This window comes from Ictalurus furcatus, chromosome 6 (genome assembly GCF_023375685.1).
Source record: "Ictalurus furcatus strain D&B chromosome 6, Billie_1.0, whole genome shotgun sequence".
In the NCBI taxonomy this organism is placed as follows: Eukaryota; Metazoa; Chordata; class Actinopteri; order Siluriformes; family Ictaluridae; genus Ictalurus; species Ictalurus furcatus.
The window spans coordinates 6714291-6732621 of NC_071260.1; the positions used below are offsets into that span (position 1 = coordinate 6714291).

The following is an 18331-nucleotide window of genomic DNA, read 5'->3' on the forward strand; positions in this document are numbered from 1 at the left end:
ATGTGGCTTCAAATCGAATGAACAGCCCGGCTCTTCTGCACAGCAAAGGAATGAACTGCATATCCCAATGGCCTCCAAGTGAAAAGCTGAAAAGCATGTCTGAATAAACATGATCTGGGAGCTCAGTTAAAATTCCGCCTGCCTCCCCACCCTTACACACCAGGGTTCTAAACACACCCATTTCAAATCCTGGGTATGCTCATGGAGAGATAACTTGAAGTACTCCAACAGGAGAAGAAAGTCCCAAGGCAGGCTCCTTGTGGGGAAAATGAAAGATGGAGGTGCCTACTTCCGTTCAAAAATACTGATATGAGCTTATGATCTCCCAAATGCCCTCTATACTCTCTCTGTGTAGGCAGTGTAGCTATTATTCAGCAGTCCCTGCAAAAAGTATATCAGTTAGGTACTGGGAAGCACACCGGGTCCAACTGACAGAGCAGTTCACACTTATTACCTGATAGTGTATAAAGCCTGTGTACTAGGAGCTCTGTCACTCAGGGTTGCTTCTTGAACTACGATATCACTGTCACTGAATTGTTCACCACAATTCAGTGACACCTGTGGGTTCACTGAACCCACAGGCACAAACAGCGAGAGTAACCAGGTCTCAGTGGCCATTTTGGGGCCACAAGTAGCACTCTGTGGTTTTATCTGAGATGGAGACACATACTGTAGGTCTAAAGGCCAGTCATGGGCTAGTGCATCTTGGCTCCGTTAGAGATAACTGTATTTGTCAATTATTCGACTTCCCATCTGCAAAGGGGACACGGTAGTGTGACTATATGGCTGCTCTGAGCTATCAGGTTCTAGGTAGCCAAGACCAAGTTTCTTAAGCTTTTTTGCGTCAGGCCAGGCTTGATGGACTCTGAATCAGGGTCTTTGGTGCAGGGAGCCTTCAAACCAAGAACTATGTCTCAGAGATACTCAGAGAGTCAATAATAAGACAGTAGGCACCACAAGATACTGCTTCTGGGTGCACAAGCATAGATCCATGGCACTTTGGGATTTTTTGGGGGATGAATAAAAAAAAAAAAAACTCTCTTTTAAGAAGTGCCGTTTGTAAAATAACGTGTAACAAAAACTGGTCCAATTTTGTCAGATTTAACTACAAAAACAGATTTTGCAAGATTTACACAGATAAGCATTGTGGCTTTTCTATTACAATTTTATTACTTAAAAATAAATATCAACGATAAATCTAAATACGCTTTCATCTAAATCTAAATTTTCAATTTAAATCTAAATGTTACATCTAAATGTAAATCTTATATGTAAATTGAACGATTGTGTATTGTGAAAAGGTGGCATTGGCAAGAAAGTGTTGCCCTAGCAGGCTGCATAGTTACTAATCCATCAGACCACTAATCTATAATAACAGTACATTTATGACCCATAATGTTGCTTTTCTTCTAGATGTTGTTACAATGATGTGGTTAGATGGTTAGAACCACTCACCTGTCGTGATTCCTCCTGATCTACCATGTTGGAGAGCCTTTATAATATGTGAGTTTGGTTTAATATGACTTTGTTCCCACCCTGATTATAAAACAAAACATGATTAGCTGGAGCGAGAACATGCTACGATTGGTCAGCTCAATATGGCCGTTATCCAGTTGGCTTGAGTAGACGGTGGGTGGAATCCACCTACAGTGGTGCTTTAAAGTTTGTGAACCCTTTAGAATTTTCTATATTTCTGCATAAATATGGCCTAAAGCATCATCAGATTTTCACACAAGTCCTAACAGTAGATAAAGAGAACCCAATTAAAAAATAAGACAAAAATGAACCATGCACACCATTGTTGTTCAGTGTTCTCCTGATGGTTCACTCATGAACATTAACATTAGCCAATGTGAGCGTATTACACGCCTTGGTCTTGGAGTGATCTTTGTTGGTCGACGACTCCTGGGGAGAGTAACAATGGTCTTGAATTTCCTCCATTTCTACACAATCTATCTGACTGTGGATTGGTGGAGTCCAAACTCTTTAGATATGGTTTTGTGATCTTTTCCAGCCTGATGAGCATCAACAACTCTTTTTCTGAAGTCCTCAGAAATCTCATTTGTTCGTGCCATGATACACTTCCACAAACATGTGTTGTGAAGATCAGACTTTGAGAGATTAAAACGAATGCAGGGGCATTAGCTGGACTGTTAATCATCCAGGGTTGAGCCCAGATTATTCTCCATCAAGCAACTTTAAAGAAAAAAAAAATAAAAATGCTTCTAAATAAACTCTTTCCATGCATTTTTTTCCCTTGCATGTGAGGGCTAATTGCTTTAAAAAAAAAATTGAAAATTGGACAAAAAGTTAGTTTTATCATAAACCTCACCTAGGGTATTATCACTGTTTGCAGGACTACCAGACCGAAAAATGTCAAAGTTTTTCTAACACGACACTAGCCTAGTTTGGTGTTGCAAGCCATAGGAAGGCACAACTAAGCTATCATTGTATGTGTTTAGCTGATACAGTAGCATGCAGAGTACATTATCTGTCCTTATGCTCTGCTCATATCATGTTCACGTAACTTGGAACTTATATAGATATTTACACACCTTGTTTTCAGCATCAGAGGATGTTAGTGTTAGTTTCAACCTCTTTACTGGTAAAAAAATAAAAAAATAAATAAATAAATAAATAATAATAATAATAATTACTTGGTGTGTATCAATTTTTCCGCTTACACTAACTGACTCTGTGAGCTAGCGTTCAGCAGTATTGAGAGCTGTCAGCCAATAAGACACGAGCATTTCAACATATTTTCCTATAAACCCTGTCTGATTGGTCTCGCCTCTGTTCGCTGAAGATATAAAATTACAACACTGCCGTCTTCGTTTACTGACGTTCAGTTACGTAGTGACAAACCGCTCCAAGTGGAGAATTATCCGGTGGTAATCTTTTGATTAACCTTAACAGATTGATAATAACAACTGTTGAGGAAAACTAAATTTGATGCCAAACCTTAAAAGTTACTTCAACTATTATGTTGTCGCCAATCACAAAAAGAGCTTGTGGAGCTGTCGAAATATTATCTTTTGAGAATATTCTGAGAACATTTGAGAATATTTTGAGAACAATCACAGGCCAAAATATCCCCTTTTTTTTAATGAGCATTTTGTGAACCGAGAGTCATCTTATTGATGAGCTGAACCGAATGATTTGACTCACACAAAAGAATCGGAATTCCCGTCACTATAAACGTTCTTTATTTGCATATGATAATAACGACCCCCAAAAAGGACCAATCAGCGAAGTCGTTTTTTGACAAGCCGTGACGTTACACTAAGGGCGGATCCTGGCCTGAGCCCAGAGTTAAAAGAAGTGAGGCGGCGAAAGAGGTTTCCAGTCTTTAAGTTGCACCGAAATGAAAGTTAGGCTTATCTTTCCAACTTCCTGCCAAAAGACACTTATTTACCCTTTTGTATCACTAATCTTTCCCCACCCAAGGGTTTTTTAATAGCTTTTCTCAAGTTTACAACGAAGCGGGGCAATTATTTACATTCAGTTAACTGTTTTGTACACTTTGAGGATGTGTAAGGCAGTTAGCGTTAGCATTAGCATGAGTGTTAGCTAGCGGCGTGTTGACAGAAGCGACAGGAGGAGAACAAAAGAGACATTTTGGTTATTTTTGCTTCATTTGGCCGATTAGCAGTGACATGTATAAGGTGTCATAAAAGCAACACGATGCCTGTGATCCTGTTTCTGATAGACACGTCCGCCTCTATGAACCAGCGCTCCCGTTTGGGCACTACCTATCTGGACATAGCTAAGGGTGCTGTTGAGACTTTCCTCAAGGTAAATAACATGGCGCAAACCTAAATAATTAGCGTTTTAAAATATTTTTTCGTGATTTTTTTTTCATGTGTCCACGCAGCTCAGGAGTAGGGATCCGGCGAGCAGAGGAGACCGATACATGCTAGTTTCTTTCGAGGAAGCTCCTGCCGGGATAAAGGTAGTGTTTTAGTGTAATTTTCTCTTCAGAGACTCAAAAACACAACTTTCTATTCCGTCTGAGTTGTTTACTTTTTAAATTGTCAACTATTGTGCCCGCTGTGTGTGAAACATTCCGACAAGCAGCGATATTTCTTTCAAAACATGGCCGACATTTTGTTCTAATGTGAGGAGCAAGGGGACTGCGGTGGGTGGAACGAATACGGTGGTCGAAAATATTCCCTGCGTTGGAACTATGCAGGGTAGAACGGGTAATAATTTATAATCCTGTAATTAGGATTATAAAGGGTCCTGAGGCTGTTAGTCTGCCTGCTGACACAGAATCACATCAAAATTGGTACTTTTTGTTTATTAGTTTTTTTTGGTTTGATTTGTTTTCATATTGCTCACAATTAAAAGAGCAAAAATGTTGGCTGATATGCATAGGGCTGATGATGTACTTTCACTAATGTACTTTAATACATTTGTCAGTAGATTATGCACGAACACAGTTTACATATTTCCTGTAGAATCTCAGCCAGCGACTTTACTTCCGTATAGCGTGTTCCTATAGCGAAGTGTACTAGCAGCAGAACTCTTTCATATGATTAATTTTACAACGATTAAACTATATTATTATTGTTGTTATTATTATTATTATTATTATTATTATTATAGTGTGTGTATAATATATAATCTCATTATACTAATGGCTTACAGAAAGTTAAAGTATAGACGCCGGGAAGACTGGCTTCTTGTAGCTGCCCATATCAAATTCAAGGCCTTGATACTCACGTACAAGACCTTGTTTGGAACAGCACCTCCCTACTTCAACACTCTCCTGAAGGCTTATGTTCCCTCACACAATCTGCAATCGGTTAAAGACCAATGCTTAATAGTGCCTACTCAGCGTAGCTAAAGGTTCCTTTACAGAACCTTCACACTAACTGTCCCTCAGTAGTGGAATGAACTTCCAACCCCTTTCTGGACCGCTGAATCTGTCACCATCTTCAAGAAACAGTTAAAGACCCACCTCTTTCATGAGCACCTAACTAACCTTTAAAATGCCAAAACCACATTATTATTTTTATAAAAAAACACACAAAAAAACTTACACTGGCTCTTACATCTCTACTCTGCACACTTGGCTTTTCTGGAACTCAATTATAAATCTTGTATGGTTGCACTACTTGTATTGTTCTCTGTTTGATATATTGCTTTGCTTGTATTTCCTCATTTGTAAGTCACTTTGGATAAAAGTGTCTACTAAATGAATAAATGTAAATGTCTGGCCGAACTTTGAGGAGATCTCACATAACGGGACACAACGAAATTGAACTCTATACTGAGTTTACACGCTTTTCGTGTGGACGAAGAAACACGCAAAAAGTGGAAACACATTTGACACAAGAGGTTCAATATCACATCTCATACAAGGGTCTGCAGTCGTCACTTCATTAGTGATGCCGTACCAAGGGTATGGCAGAGGATGGAGGTTTCCACTCAAGTGGATGAGGATCTTGTGTCAATGGAATTCAAATTCATGTTTCAAAGGTCTTAAAAATGTAACCGAACCGACACCGTAAAGATTTTAGATGTTACTTTGGCTCGTTGCTCTTTGAGATGGTAAACCCATGTGACTGTGTTGCACTCAGTGTGTACGGCTCATCAGTGTTTTAGAGCGGCTCGGTTCACAGGAAACGCTGTGTTCATGCTGTGAGTTTATTACTTATAACGTGCATTTAGAACCTAATACATGCCAGATTCACTTTAGTTTTATGTTACTGTAATCTTAAACATTTTTGTGGGCAGAGGTTTACAACATTTCACCTGATTGGTATTGGGAAGTGAATTTAAAAAAACAAAAACAAAACTATCTCCAACTAAAAGGAGGTCTTCCTGCGATTTTCCGCCAAAATAAAAGCCACAAAGTCTAACACATGAAAGTGAATTATATGAAACATGAAAGTCAGAAATATATTACTATTTGTACTCCCAAATAATTTTTATTATTATTGTTAAGTGTTATTCAGTGCAATATAGGGATGTCACGATACCATCAAAAGTACATGATACTCAATACCACGGTGTGGTATAAAAATAAAATAAAAAAAATAAAATTAAAAACTCTCCTGGAGGACATCCTCCTCTGGCTGATACTGGCAAAAAAAAGAGAGAGAGAGAGATATCTTGGTTATCAAACACTGTCTGACAATGACTAATAAAACAGTGGAGGCTACAAGTGCTAAGGTGCACTAACGCGCCCCCCCCTTATAGTCTGAATGCAAGCATTAGTTTAAATTCACTGATATGGTGGCAGGCCAAAAAGATTTATTAAAAGCATGAACATTTGAATAATTATTAGTGACATTAGGCTACATTTTGCTGACAGGACACGGGCTGAATGGCGATGCATGGTGGTCCATTAGGAGGTAGTTTATAACATTGCAATGCGTTAGCGTCGTTATCAAATAACTGCCGATCGCAAACATTACATGGAGCATAACGTTAGCTGGTTTCACGGTCACAATGCGATGGGTCCGTCTTTCAGGTGCTTCGCCAAATTCGAGGTGTTTCCTTGCTTTGTTTGAAATGAACGATTACATCGGTTGCAAACCGGCTTGAGAGCATCAGTTATATGTTTGTTGTCATCCGCCTCGAATGCGAAGTATTTCCATATTTGACTCTTACCATCTTTCCTCTCAACAAGTCGTGGTGGAGCTAAACTTGTCGCCATCTTCTGTAGTTTTCCCGTGTGCTAGTTGGCATCCTTCTTCTTTACCACTTGTGGACCGACTAAAACACTTGTGCGTATTTGCTGCCCCTTTCAGTTCCAGAAGAATTGCACCACGGCACTTCATTACCCACGGTACTCATGCTACTGCAGAAAGCAAGTACCATCGCGTTTTAATGTGGAATGTTGGTACCGACTTGGTACCGAAGTATCGGTTCTCGTGACATCCCTAGTGCAATAGTAATATTACAAAATAGCAAGGTTTTTTTTTTTTTAAATATATATTTTCTTCTTTAAAAAAATTTCTGTACATTTATAGCATTGCTTGTTACATTACACTGGCATTAAATTACACAAAAAAACTCAAACACTGCTGTGAGGGGGTTTCTAATGCAGCTGCTGTGTAAGTTTTACATCTTTTTCATTTCTGACTGCCGTAATCCTTTTTTTCCTCTCTTGGAAAGTCATGGAAAGGACATACTGGATTTGTTTTTCTTTCACTGTTGGAGCAAAGGGTAATGCAAAAAGGATATTTGCTCTGGTCTCCCATATACCTTTTATAGAATTTTACCTTGCTATAGTTAACTTAAACCAGAAATGGATGTATATGCATGAACACAATCCATTATAGCTGATATAGCGAGTAACATGATTGACGTGATGTGCAGGTCTTACATACACATATATATATATATATATATATATGTGTGTGTGTGTGTGTGTGTGTGTGTGTGTATATATATATTTGTGTGTGTGTGTGTGTATATATATATATATATTTATATGTGTGTGTATATATATATATATATATATATATATATATATATATATATATATATATATATATATATATATACACATATATAAATATATATATATATATATATATATAATATTTTTTTTTTTAGAAATGTCTTGAATATGGTATTAAAAAGTATAAAATTTGAAGTGCTGATACCCTGTATTAATAACCATTTTCAAACATTAAACCAACATAATTTAGTCTCTCATCTGCACAAAAAAACCCCACACATGGCATGTTTGGTTCACGCGTTGCATTCTGGTCAAATTGCTTTCTCACTGCTGTAGAGCTGCACCAGAATTTACTACGATCGGGATTAAGACTGTCTTGCTAACCCAGTGTTCACGCTAGCAAGTGATAATGTAGGGAAACTATAGGGTTGGTATCAGACCTATATCGGTCTCAATAGGGATGCAGCCTGTTTCATACCGTGCCAGTATCGGTCTAGATAATATACTGATGTCTTCTTAATAATCAAGCCGACCTTCTGCAAGCTTCTGTTACCAAGTTATACGAAGTTCATGACTGTTCTTGTCATAAACCGTGTCAGTAAGTCAATTTTCTCATTATGGGAAGAGCTGACATTCTTACTCTACTTCTGTCTCTCTTCTCAGGCTGGATGGAAAGAGAGCCATGCCATCTTCATGACGGAATTGAGGAACCTGCAAGCTGTTGGTTTAACCACATTCGGCCAGTCTTTAAGGACCTCTTTCGATTTGCTTAACCTAAACAGATTAATTTCAGGGATAGACAACTACGGGCAGGTACCGTATCTGATCATTGGGATAAATATAGATGCTCATGACCCCTTGTTTCCGCCTTTGATTTTACTGAGGTTCAAGGAACCTTTTGCAGCGATATGAGACACAGGCACTAGAACATTAAGTGTTAGCAATTGATCTCTTCTTTTATTCAAGGCTACCACTGTGTAACACATTTTGTAAAGTGCATTAGTGAAGATCATAAAGTTTTGATCTTATTTGATAGCATTGGATGTCGCGCTACAGAAACCATGATACAAAAATAATTTTTGAAGAATGGAGTACAGCTCCAGAGACTTGTAGAAGCTGTGTATTTGACACCGTTTGTTAGTTTGCGGTGGCCCAACACCTTATGAACCCACACTATGATGTGTCTTTTTTCTCTTTAAAATAGTCGGGGAAAACGACTATATACTGTAAGCTCTGTCTGTCTGCAGGGAAGAAACCCATTTTTCCTGGAGCCTGCCATCATAGTGGCCATTACAGATGGAAGCAAACTGACCAGCACTTCAGGAGTGCAGGACGAGGTATGATGTGTGATTTATTGGTTACGGTAAAGCGGCAAATTCAAATGATCGCCTTGTATCATTCCTCATTCCATCATATGACGTGTGGTACGACATTTTTTCATTTCCCCATTCACAACATTACCTACCTCCAGTTAGTTCTGCATCCAGCTTGAGTAGAACATTTCTAACCATGGTTTCCTCATATCCTGTCAAACACAACCTCTTGTTAAACATGTTTAACAACAGTACGTAGAAAAATTTTTTGGCAGGAACTAGCAGAGAGGGTTGGTGTCTCTGGAGAATGTTTTTTTTTAAACCTGCATTATAAAATAAGGTACATGTGATATTGGGATATTTGAAGAGTCCTTTTATTCTCTTTTAATCTCTTTACAGGAGCACCATATCCGCACCAATCGGTCTAGTTTAATAGCTTCTGTTTAGTTTACGTCTCTATGTCCACACCTTTCAGTTTTTATTCCCCTTCACCTAGTTGCATTTGCCCTTGATGACCCCATTGCCGGGCAGCGAGTTAACGAAGGAGCCGTTCCGCTGGGACCAGCGCCTTTTTTCTTTGGTGCTCCGCATTTCAGGCCACGCCCCTCTGGAGCCTGAGCCAATGGGCGGTGTCCCGGCCGACCCCTCCCCCGTCACGCCCATGTGTGAGGTGACAGGAGGTGAGTATTCTCTGAGAATCTGTATTGAAGATAACATTTAGGATGGATTTCCTGCTTACGATAGCTAATGTTAGGTGCTTTGAGAAATGTAGATCTTTGTTTTTGTTCAAGTAGTAATTAGCATGATTTATTGCCGAAACTAGCATGTAAACGTGAGTTGGCAGATATTTCTTAGTAGTGAGATATTAAAGTGTGGCCAGATTGTCACTTCGTATTAACAGTTCTGCAGCCAGGCATTTCAAAATGGCCGCTGCACTTGAGTCCAAGTTAACGGTAGTCGTGTTTTAAAAAGGAAGTTTATTAAAATGCTATTAACACAAACAGTTATCACAGCTGGATGCGAGTGGAGCATTTAGAGTATTTAGTGATGTTTCTTAAATTATGTTTTGTTGATAAATTAAATTAAACTGCTGAGTGATGTAGCTGGCTGACTGGCACGCACACACACACACATTGAACAAAGAGAGGCGGGTCAATTTGCTGTCTATTTCAAGAAAGTACTGGAACTTGCTTTATGTGTGTGTGAGAGAGAGAGAGCGTGCACAGGGTTGATTGTGTGACTGGGTGCAACAATAGAAATTGTTCAGTTCTGTAGTTAAATGTTGCACGTTAGTATTAATCCTAAACAAAAAATATATAACTATAAAATGACTCCATTTTTAAAAATAACAGCAAAAATTAAGTAAAAGTGTTGTAATATAAATTTTATTTTGTACTTGAATTCATTGACTAGCTTCAGTAGTTCCTTTTATTTTTGCTTTAGTAAATTTAATGAAGAAGCATATTTAATGTACAATGTTTCAGAAAAAATATTTATTATAAAATAAAAAAAAACATCAAAGTATCAGTTCTATTAAATCATCAATGCCTCATAATAATATATCATTTGTCTGTTATTTATTGAATACAGTCGATCATTCTGCCTCTTTATATTTAACCTTAATTCAAGTCCACTGATTTAAAATGGCTCCAGAGCCATCAATATAAACAAAAAGTGAGAGATTTAGGTTATTTAAATCTAGCTTTCTTCAATTATTTATATTTAATTTTAAGTTTTATTTAAAGTCTATTAGTGGTAGTGGTTACACATTTGAATGATTTCATTGTATTTTTCTTTAAAAATACAATAGTTGTTGAACCATCTGTGTTAATTCTTTGGGTTTCAATTTATTAAAATATATTTTTAGCTAATTTAAGATACTTTTATGTATTTATACTACTTACAAATAATTGGTATACAATTGTGTGTGTGTGTGTAGGTCGCTCGTACAGTGTGTTTTCTCAGCGTATGCTGAACCAGTGCCTGGAGTCTCTGGTGCAGAAAATCCAGAGCGGAGTCGTGATAAACTTTGAGAAGACGGGACCCGACCCTGCTGAAGGTAAAATAAGTCATTAGTGACTCTTTATAGGCATTACAGTGTGATGAACTTCCTAAGTAATAGTAACAGCTCATTACCAACCTCATCGTGGGTTATTTTTCCACAATAGCATGCCCGTAGTGATTTATTCTTAAGCTCTATAATTATCATAATTCCTTCTCATACTAATGCATGGTTACATTCCATACATTTTTATATATTTTTCAGGAGCTGTTGAAATCCATTCTCAATTACAACTGTGGTCTAGAATGAAGGTTTAAATCTTTTTAAAATCCTTTTCAGATGGTCCTTCAGAAGCCAAATCCGGCCCCCAGCAGTGGCACAGCTGCCATAAGCTCATTTACGTGCGGCCTAATCCTAAAACGGGGGTTCCTGTTGGCCACTGGCCCATTCCTGAGTCCTTCTGGCCTGATCAGAACTCCCCCACTCTGGTGAGATATATACACACACACACACACACACACACACACACACACACACATATATATACATATTCACTCACATGGGGAAATGGTTACCTTACAAACATACCAATTTTTTCAATTCAGATCAAATACAAATATGTAAAGTATAAAAGGGTTTAACAATGCATCGCACTATTATGAATGAATGAGTCTTTATTAATCACATATACAATACATTACAGCACAGTGAAATTCTTTTCTTCGCATATCCCAGCATGTCAGGAAGCTGGGGTCCGAGCGCAGGGTCAGCAGGTTAAGGGCCCAAGGGCCCAACAGTGGCTGCTTCGCAGTGCTGGGACTTGAACCCCCGACCTTCCGATCAGTAACCCAGAGCCTTAACCATCAAGCCACCACTGCTCCTAATTATGCATCTAATGCAATTACACTGTTTAAGCAGCAGTGGACCAAATCTGTGCATCCCGTAGAGTTAAAATATATAGAGTAGAGATCGACTGTAAATCTGTTTTACCGATATTTTTCCAGAAATTTAAGCATTTTTCCATAATTGATTAAAAGTATTGCAATATCGGAAAAAACGATAAATGGTGTCATCTTGTGGGCGTATTTAGAATTGTGCGCAGGAGCGCTATTGCAGCACTAAATCTGTGGGGAGACGAGTCCTGTTGACTCGTAAAGTATACTTGCTTTGCGTTAATTAATAAACTTTATTTAACATAAGAGCCATTAATACACAAATTATGTGTTGCCTAAATGCTTGGTATGCTGTTTAAGCAGCTTGGAGCTAAGAAATAGAGACAAACTCACTGAGTCACATAATCTATGTACCTCGTCGAAGCTGTTATTTTTATTTTATTGTTTGCACGCTTTCAGAGCCCTCTATTTATTGGTGTATAAATAAGAGTTTTGTTCTGTATACAAGGAGGATGTGAAATTGACAAAATTGTTATAAATAAAACTTTTGTTTGGTGGTGTTATCAATGTGTCAAAAACAGTATCAAAGTAAAACAATAAATAAATATCGGTTCTGCATATCGGTTATTGGCACATAAACATTCAAAGTATCGGTTATAAAAAAAAACAGTATCTTTAAACGACACCAGTCCCGCACTTCTGCAGTTCTCAAGAAATAGGTCATGGAAACCAGGCATTTTAGTCAAATTTTGAGCTCTGTTTCAGGTTTAAATAATGCTCCTACAGAGTTACAATTGATCATTTTTCCTTGGTATTTATTTATTTTTACGAAATGTACCATGACACAACAAATGGCCATTGCTGGTTGGTGTAAAAGCGAAGAGAAAAACATCGGAACTTATTATCTGATTCGGTTTATCATCACCAAGGTCAAGAGGTGAATAAAATGTAATCAAATCTCCAAAATGCACATGAACGTACGCACTCAATTGAGTTGGTAAATGTGATTTATTTATTTATTTATTTATTTTTTTTTTTTTTTTGAGAAGAAAACGTGCATAAACTGCGATGGAAACATCACTCATATGGTGACTGTGTGAAAGACATGCAAATTCAACCCATGTTTTTTTTGACCAGGAACAATGTACTGTCACTTTAATTCAGCATGAGCAGTGCAGCAGAAATAGACTCGGTGCCGAAATGATCATGCAGTGTGAATCCTTTAACCTGTTAACACGGGCGGCAAAAAAAAAAAGTGCTACTTCTCCTGCTTCAGCGTGAAACAGGTCTTAGTGTGTGTCTATGATCGATGATGTGCTGCAGTGGTTGAGCTGCATTACTGGTCATGGCTCTGGAGGCGCTCTTTCACTATTTAGTCATCGTTTGGTTATTTTCAAAGCTCACTGTGAGTGTTGCCTTTTATGCATATGTAAATCATGTGTGTTCTTAACAGGCTTGGCAGTTGGCATTTGTCAAAATGTGTGTTAATTCCCACGTGAAGAAAATCTGTGTTACTGATCTGGCAAGAAGTTTTAGTTAGGTTTGGCCTGCAAGAACATTTACACCCAACTTTACTAAAAGTTTGATAAATTAGAAATATTAAAAAAGCTATTGCTGTTTTAATGCATGCACTAGTTCAAGTTTGAGAGGCACACCCGAGGACATCTGCATCCTACATCACTCTACAGGAAGTGCACAACTCACTCATATCTCTCCAAACCTTGATTTGCAACAGTTAGTGGTTTTTGCGCACTCCATGTTTCACTGGTCATTACAGTGCTAATGTGCTGATTCTTTATACTGCCTTTTAAAATGGAGTCTTCTCAGATTTTATGGATATGTCTCATTGTGTGTCGGGGGTGTGTGTGTGTGTTTTGTGTGCACAGCCACCACGAATGGCTCATCCACAGGTGCGTTTTTCCTGCTTGGAGGCAGAGCCTATGGTCGTAGATAAGGTCCCTTTCGATAAGTATGAGCTGGAGCCGTCTCCTTTAACACAGTACATTCTGGAGAGGAAGTCACCACACACCTGCTGGCAGGTAACATACATGTGCACAAACACACCCTCGCATGTGTTTCAGATGGTACCCTACTCCCTGTTCCCTTTGTTGGGGACTTAACATTTTACACCGTCAATGTGGATGCCTCCCAAATCGCACCCACCATCTTCACTATTCAGGTCACATAAACATTCTTAGGTTATGAACACACTACATAGTAAATAGGGTGTTTTTGTGTACGTTTTGTTCCTTTAATTGTTGTGTTCAGGTTTACGTAGGTAATAGCGCTAAGTATGGCGAGCTCGGGCAGCCGTTCGGCTACTTGAAGGCGAGTACAGCTCTGAGCTGTGTCAACCTCTTCATCATGCCCTACAACTACCCTGTGGTGCTGCCCCTACTTGGTAAGTGCCTTTACACACACAATGTGCCCCTTGTGCACCCTTTAAAGAATTAGTACCATAACATAAAGAAATGTCACCATGGCAACATGCTTTTTTCCGTACCGTGCAAGTCATGTATCGTTTTGTCTGCCTCTAGATGACTTGATTCGAGTGCACAAATTCAAGCCTACTCCAAAATGGCGTCAGGCCTTCGAGAGCTACCTGAAGACCATGCCACCATACTACATCACGGTGAGCACCACACACACGTACACGAGCACATACACGCGCACCACTTGTGTGTAAACTTGATTTGGCTGCTTGCAGCCCCTGAGGAAGGCGCTGAGGATGATGGGAGCACCGAATCTGCTGGCTGAAAGCATGGAGTACGGCCTGAGCTACAGCGTTGCTTCATACTTGAAGAAACTCAGCCAGCAGGTAGTTCCTCAAAATTTTAAGCTCTCTGAATCCAAATCCAAGACATTTTGTAGTTGTTTTACTTCATTAAGACAAAGTGTGTGTGTGTTCCAGGCGAAGGTGGAGGCGGACCGTGTTTGTGCATTTGTTGGGAAGAAGGCGGGGCCTGATGTGGGTATCAAGCTCCGCCTCCGAGGCTCCGCTCTCTCGTTAGCTCACAGAAAGGACTTTGCACAGCTGCTGCAAAGCATCATGGGAGATGGCCCGCTTGACATCAACCCTAAAGAGTTCTCAGGGTTCCAGCTGGCTGTGCTGAACAAGGTATCGCACATACACTCAGATACACACACACACACACACACACACACACACACACACACACACACACACAATTGATCAATTATTAATTAATTCAACTCAGTATAGCAGTTTTTAAAAATTATTTCTGTGTGTGTGTGTGTGTGTAGGCCCTGAAGCCACAGAGTCTGCGGAACCCATATGACATACCCAGGATTCAGCTGCTGGACCAGCTGAGTCGCATGAGGAGAAATCTTCTGAACACCAGCATGTGTGTGCTGAAGGGCCAAGACCAAGGTGACACTGTTCTGTTTGTTTGTATAAAAAAAAAAAAAGAAAGAAAATAAAAAGTTATGACTTCCTCTATATATTTACATCCAGTTAGTCTTTACACGTTTGTCTGTTTCTCTTCTAGATCAGCTCCACAGCGTGCCCATAGCACAAATGGGCAACTATCAGGACTTCCTGAAACTTGTCCCCGCCCCCTTGAGAGAGGTGGACCCGGACCAGCCGAGGCGACTGCACACCTTTGGCAACCCCTTCAAACTGGACAAGAAGGTACTATGATGACGGTTTATGCTGATTACTTTTGGGTGGCTCAATGAATTAATCTGTCTGCTTTCTGTCTCACTGAATAATATAAACATGATGAATAATGATATTTCTGTTCTGTCGCTGACAGGCAATGATGGTGGATGAAGCAGACGAGTTTGTGACTGGAACTCAGGGAAAAGGCAAGCGACCCATCGATACCAGCACACCTACTGGTGCTCCAAAACGGAGGAGGTGCATGTCGCCTTTACTGCGCCTGGGACGTGCATACACCCCGCCCAATAAGACACCACCCAGAGGTGACACACACACACACACACACACACGTCCTTTAGCGTCATGTTCCAAATCATTTTAATTTCAGTACAAATTCATGTGTATATTCGTAACCTTTCATAATCAACTTTAGCTCCGGATGCTAATCATGTGAGCCACCTCGAATTGGAGCAAGCCCCAGTGCTCAACCACATGGGCCATCTCGATTTGGAACAGGTCCCTGATTCCAACCACATAGGCCACGTCGAATTGGAGCGTGCCCCAGACTCCAATCACATGGGCTGTCTTGATTTGGAACGGACCCAGGAACTGCCATCCTTGCCCCCCCCTAACATCCACGGAAATCACCTGGCGGAGGAAGAGGAGGCCGAGCGGGAGAACGGTGGAGACGATCCAGAGGAAGAGGAGCTGAAGAGGAGGAGGATTGAGGAAGGGCACGAACTGAACACAGAGCTCCGCGTCCTCATCACCAGGGAGATCAGGAAGCCAGGCCGACGTAGGTGCACTCGCTGGGCTCATGTTCAACAAAATGTGGAACACGAAGCAAGATCTAGTTCTTAGAAGCCCCAAGATCAATCTTCCTTAAACAAAACTGATGAGTGAAGTATAGATACGTGATGATGTTGCATTTTTTACATCACGTTTAATTGGCTAACAATTTCACAGTTTGTGATATTATGTGATAGATTTACACACAGATGTGTTTATTTACATTTTCTACAGTCGCTGCTTCTCAAATATAGTGAGGTCTTATGTCTGATGAGAAATCCTAACTAGCAGACAACATACAGCGTAGCGTAATTAGCTCTAAATGTTGCACACTCGAGGCAAGATGCTACAGGTCAATGAGGTCTTTTTTAAGACAGTAGATGAGACAATCGGTCTTTGTTGGTTAATAACTGATGAGGTTTTATTTTTTTTTGTATGTTCAAAAGTGATGTTTATGCAAATGAGGCTTCATCTAGTTAAATTAAAGATGCATAAATTTGCATGCATATTAAACCCAAAGATCTAGTCTTGGGATGTTGTTAGAATTAAAATGTTAATTTCATCGTGACTCTCAAAAAAAAAAAAAAAAAAAAAAAAAAAACAACTTTTACAGTCAGTGGGTGACAAAAATACCATTAACGGTTATATAAATATTTTTATGCCGATAGTCTTACAATAATCAGTATTTTGGTCATTCCTGCTGTTTATATAAAACCCATTTTATTTTTGAAATGTATTTACTGGAATAAAATAGACATTTCAATATGAAGTATGCTTATTCATTATATCTGCTCAATATAAAGTATCCTCCCATCAGGTGGTGTAACATTCTCTTCTATATGTAGTACACTTAAAGTTTATATTTTTATGTGAAGTGTACTCCTCAAAGTCTAAAGGACATTTTCTTGATTTTCTCTCTCTTTTTCCTCTTGCAGGCTATGAGAGAATCTTCTACCTCCTGAAGCAGATCAAGGGCAGTCTGGAAACGAGACTCATCTTTCTACAGAACATCATTAAAGAGGCAGCGAGGTACACAGCACTCTGTCTGGGAAACGTCTATTAATCATTTTAATGAATAAACATTAATCTGTTAATCAAAAAAGTGATCAATTCGGTTTATAAGTGTAAACAGGAGTGATAGAATTTCCTGTTTAATCCCTGTTAGATCTAGTTGTACACAAGAGCTAGCGCTTTCTTCTGTGTGTTTATTTTCAGATTTAAAAAGCGAGTGCTCATAGAGCAGCTGGAGAACTTCCTGGAAGAGATCCATTTACGCGCGAACAGCATGAACCATCTGGACGACTTCTAATCGCAGGCAATCACACGGAGAGCACTTTGGCGTAATCACACCTCAGGGCAAAGGGGAAAGGTAGAATATAACCCCCCCACATCTTTCTTCATCCTCCACCTCATTTCCCCCTACTGTGCTTTTCTTATCTCTTTATCTCTCCTGCTTTATGCCAAAGATGAATGGATTTGTCAAGTGCATTGTCTAGTTAAAAAAAATTCCCAATCCTTATTGCAGATGAAGTTGAATCCTAAGTTCGACTTTGGGGGAAAAAAACTAAAACATTTGTCTATCAGGACAATCTGTGCCATCATGAGAATTGGCTCTAAATTGGACATCTCAAGCAATCATTCATTTTAACAACCAGTGGTCAGAGTCTTCACAATTTAATAATGTTTATTAAAAATGAAATCCTTCTGTAAGGATTTCTTCAAGAACATTATTAGAATTACTTTAACAACAGTTTAGCAAGACAACACAATAACAAACAAGGTTGTCATTCCCTTAAAGAAAATGTCTTTTGTCCATGGAATGCTGGGAATGTCTCCTTTCTCCCATCAACAGTTTTTTTTTCTCTTTGTTTTGGATCCGTCCTTCATAGTAACTCCTCTCTTATTTTCACACCACCATCACACCCTGCCGATCTCATCTTGACTCCTCATAGGGACCAAGCACTCCAAGCTCTGCTTATTTTGTGCAAGTTGTACAAATGTAAATATGGAAATTTAAAGTATTATTTAAAGGACATTTCTCATGAAAGCCTACTTTTTTTTTGTACATGGATGAATAAAATTTCTATTTTATACTGTCAATAAGTATTCGAAATAAACATTTTTGCTGTAAACAGAGTTTGTTTTAGTTTGTGTATAGTAAGAGGTGGACTGAAAATGAAAAGAATTTCAGTCAGGAAAAGAGAATGCCTGTTTCTAATAAACGCGTGACTTCAAATGTTCTGGTGCAAAAAAAGGGTTTATTTACAAATATGTACAAATCCCTCTTATTGGTCC

General features: G+C 39.1%; 1 protein-coding gene across 1 annotated transcript; it reads left to right on the forward strand.

Annotated features, from left to right (window-relative positions):
* Positions 1-3333: 3333 nt before the first annotated feature.
* On the forward strand, positions 3334-18178 carry ints6 (integrator complex subunit 6). The gene is made up of 18 exons (XM_053626357.1): positions 3334-3795; positions 3875-3952; positions 8081-8230; positions 8665-8754; positions 9227-9410; positions 10670-10789; positions 11072-11220; positions 13512-13664; positions 13894-14026; positions 14163-14257; positions 14333-14443; positions 14537-14743; positions 14890-15016; positions 15135-15277; positions 15402-15570; positions 15681-16043; positions 16972-17065; positions 17252-18178. The coding sequence occupies exons 1-18, from the start codon at positions 3685-3687 to the stop codon at positions 17343-17345; spliced, it is 2571 nt and encodes an 856-aa protein (XP_053482332.1). The 5' UTR covers positions 3334-3684; the 3' UTR covers positions 17346-18178.
* The last annotated feature ends 153 nt before the right edge of the window (positions 18179-18331 follow it).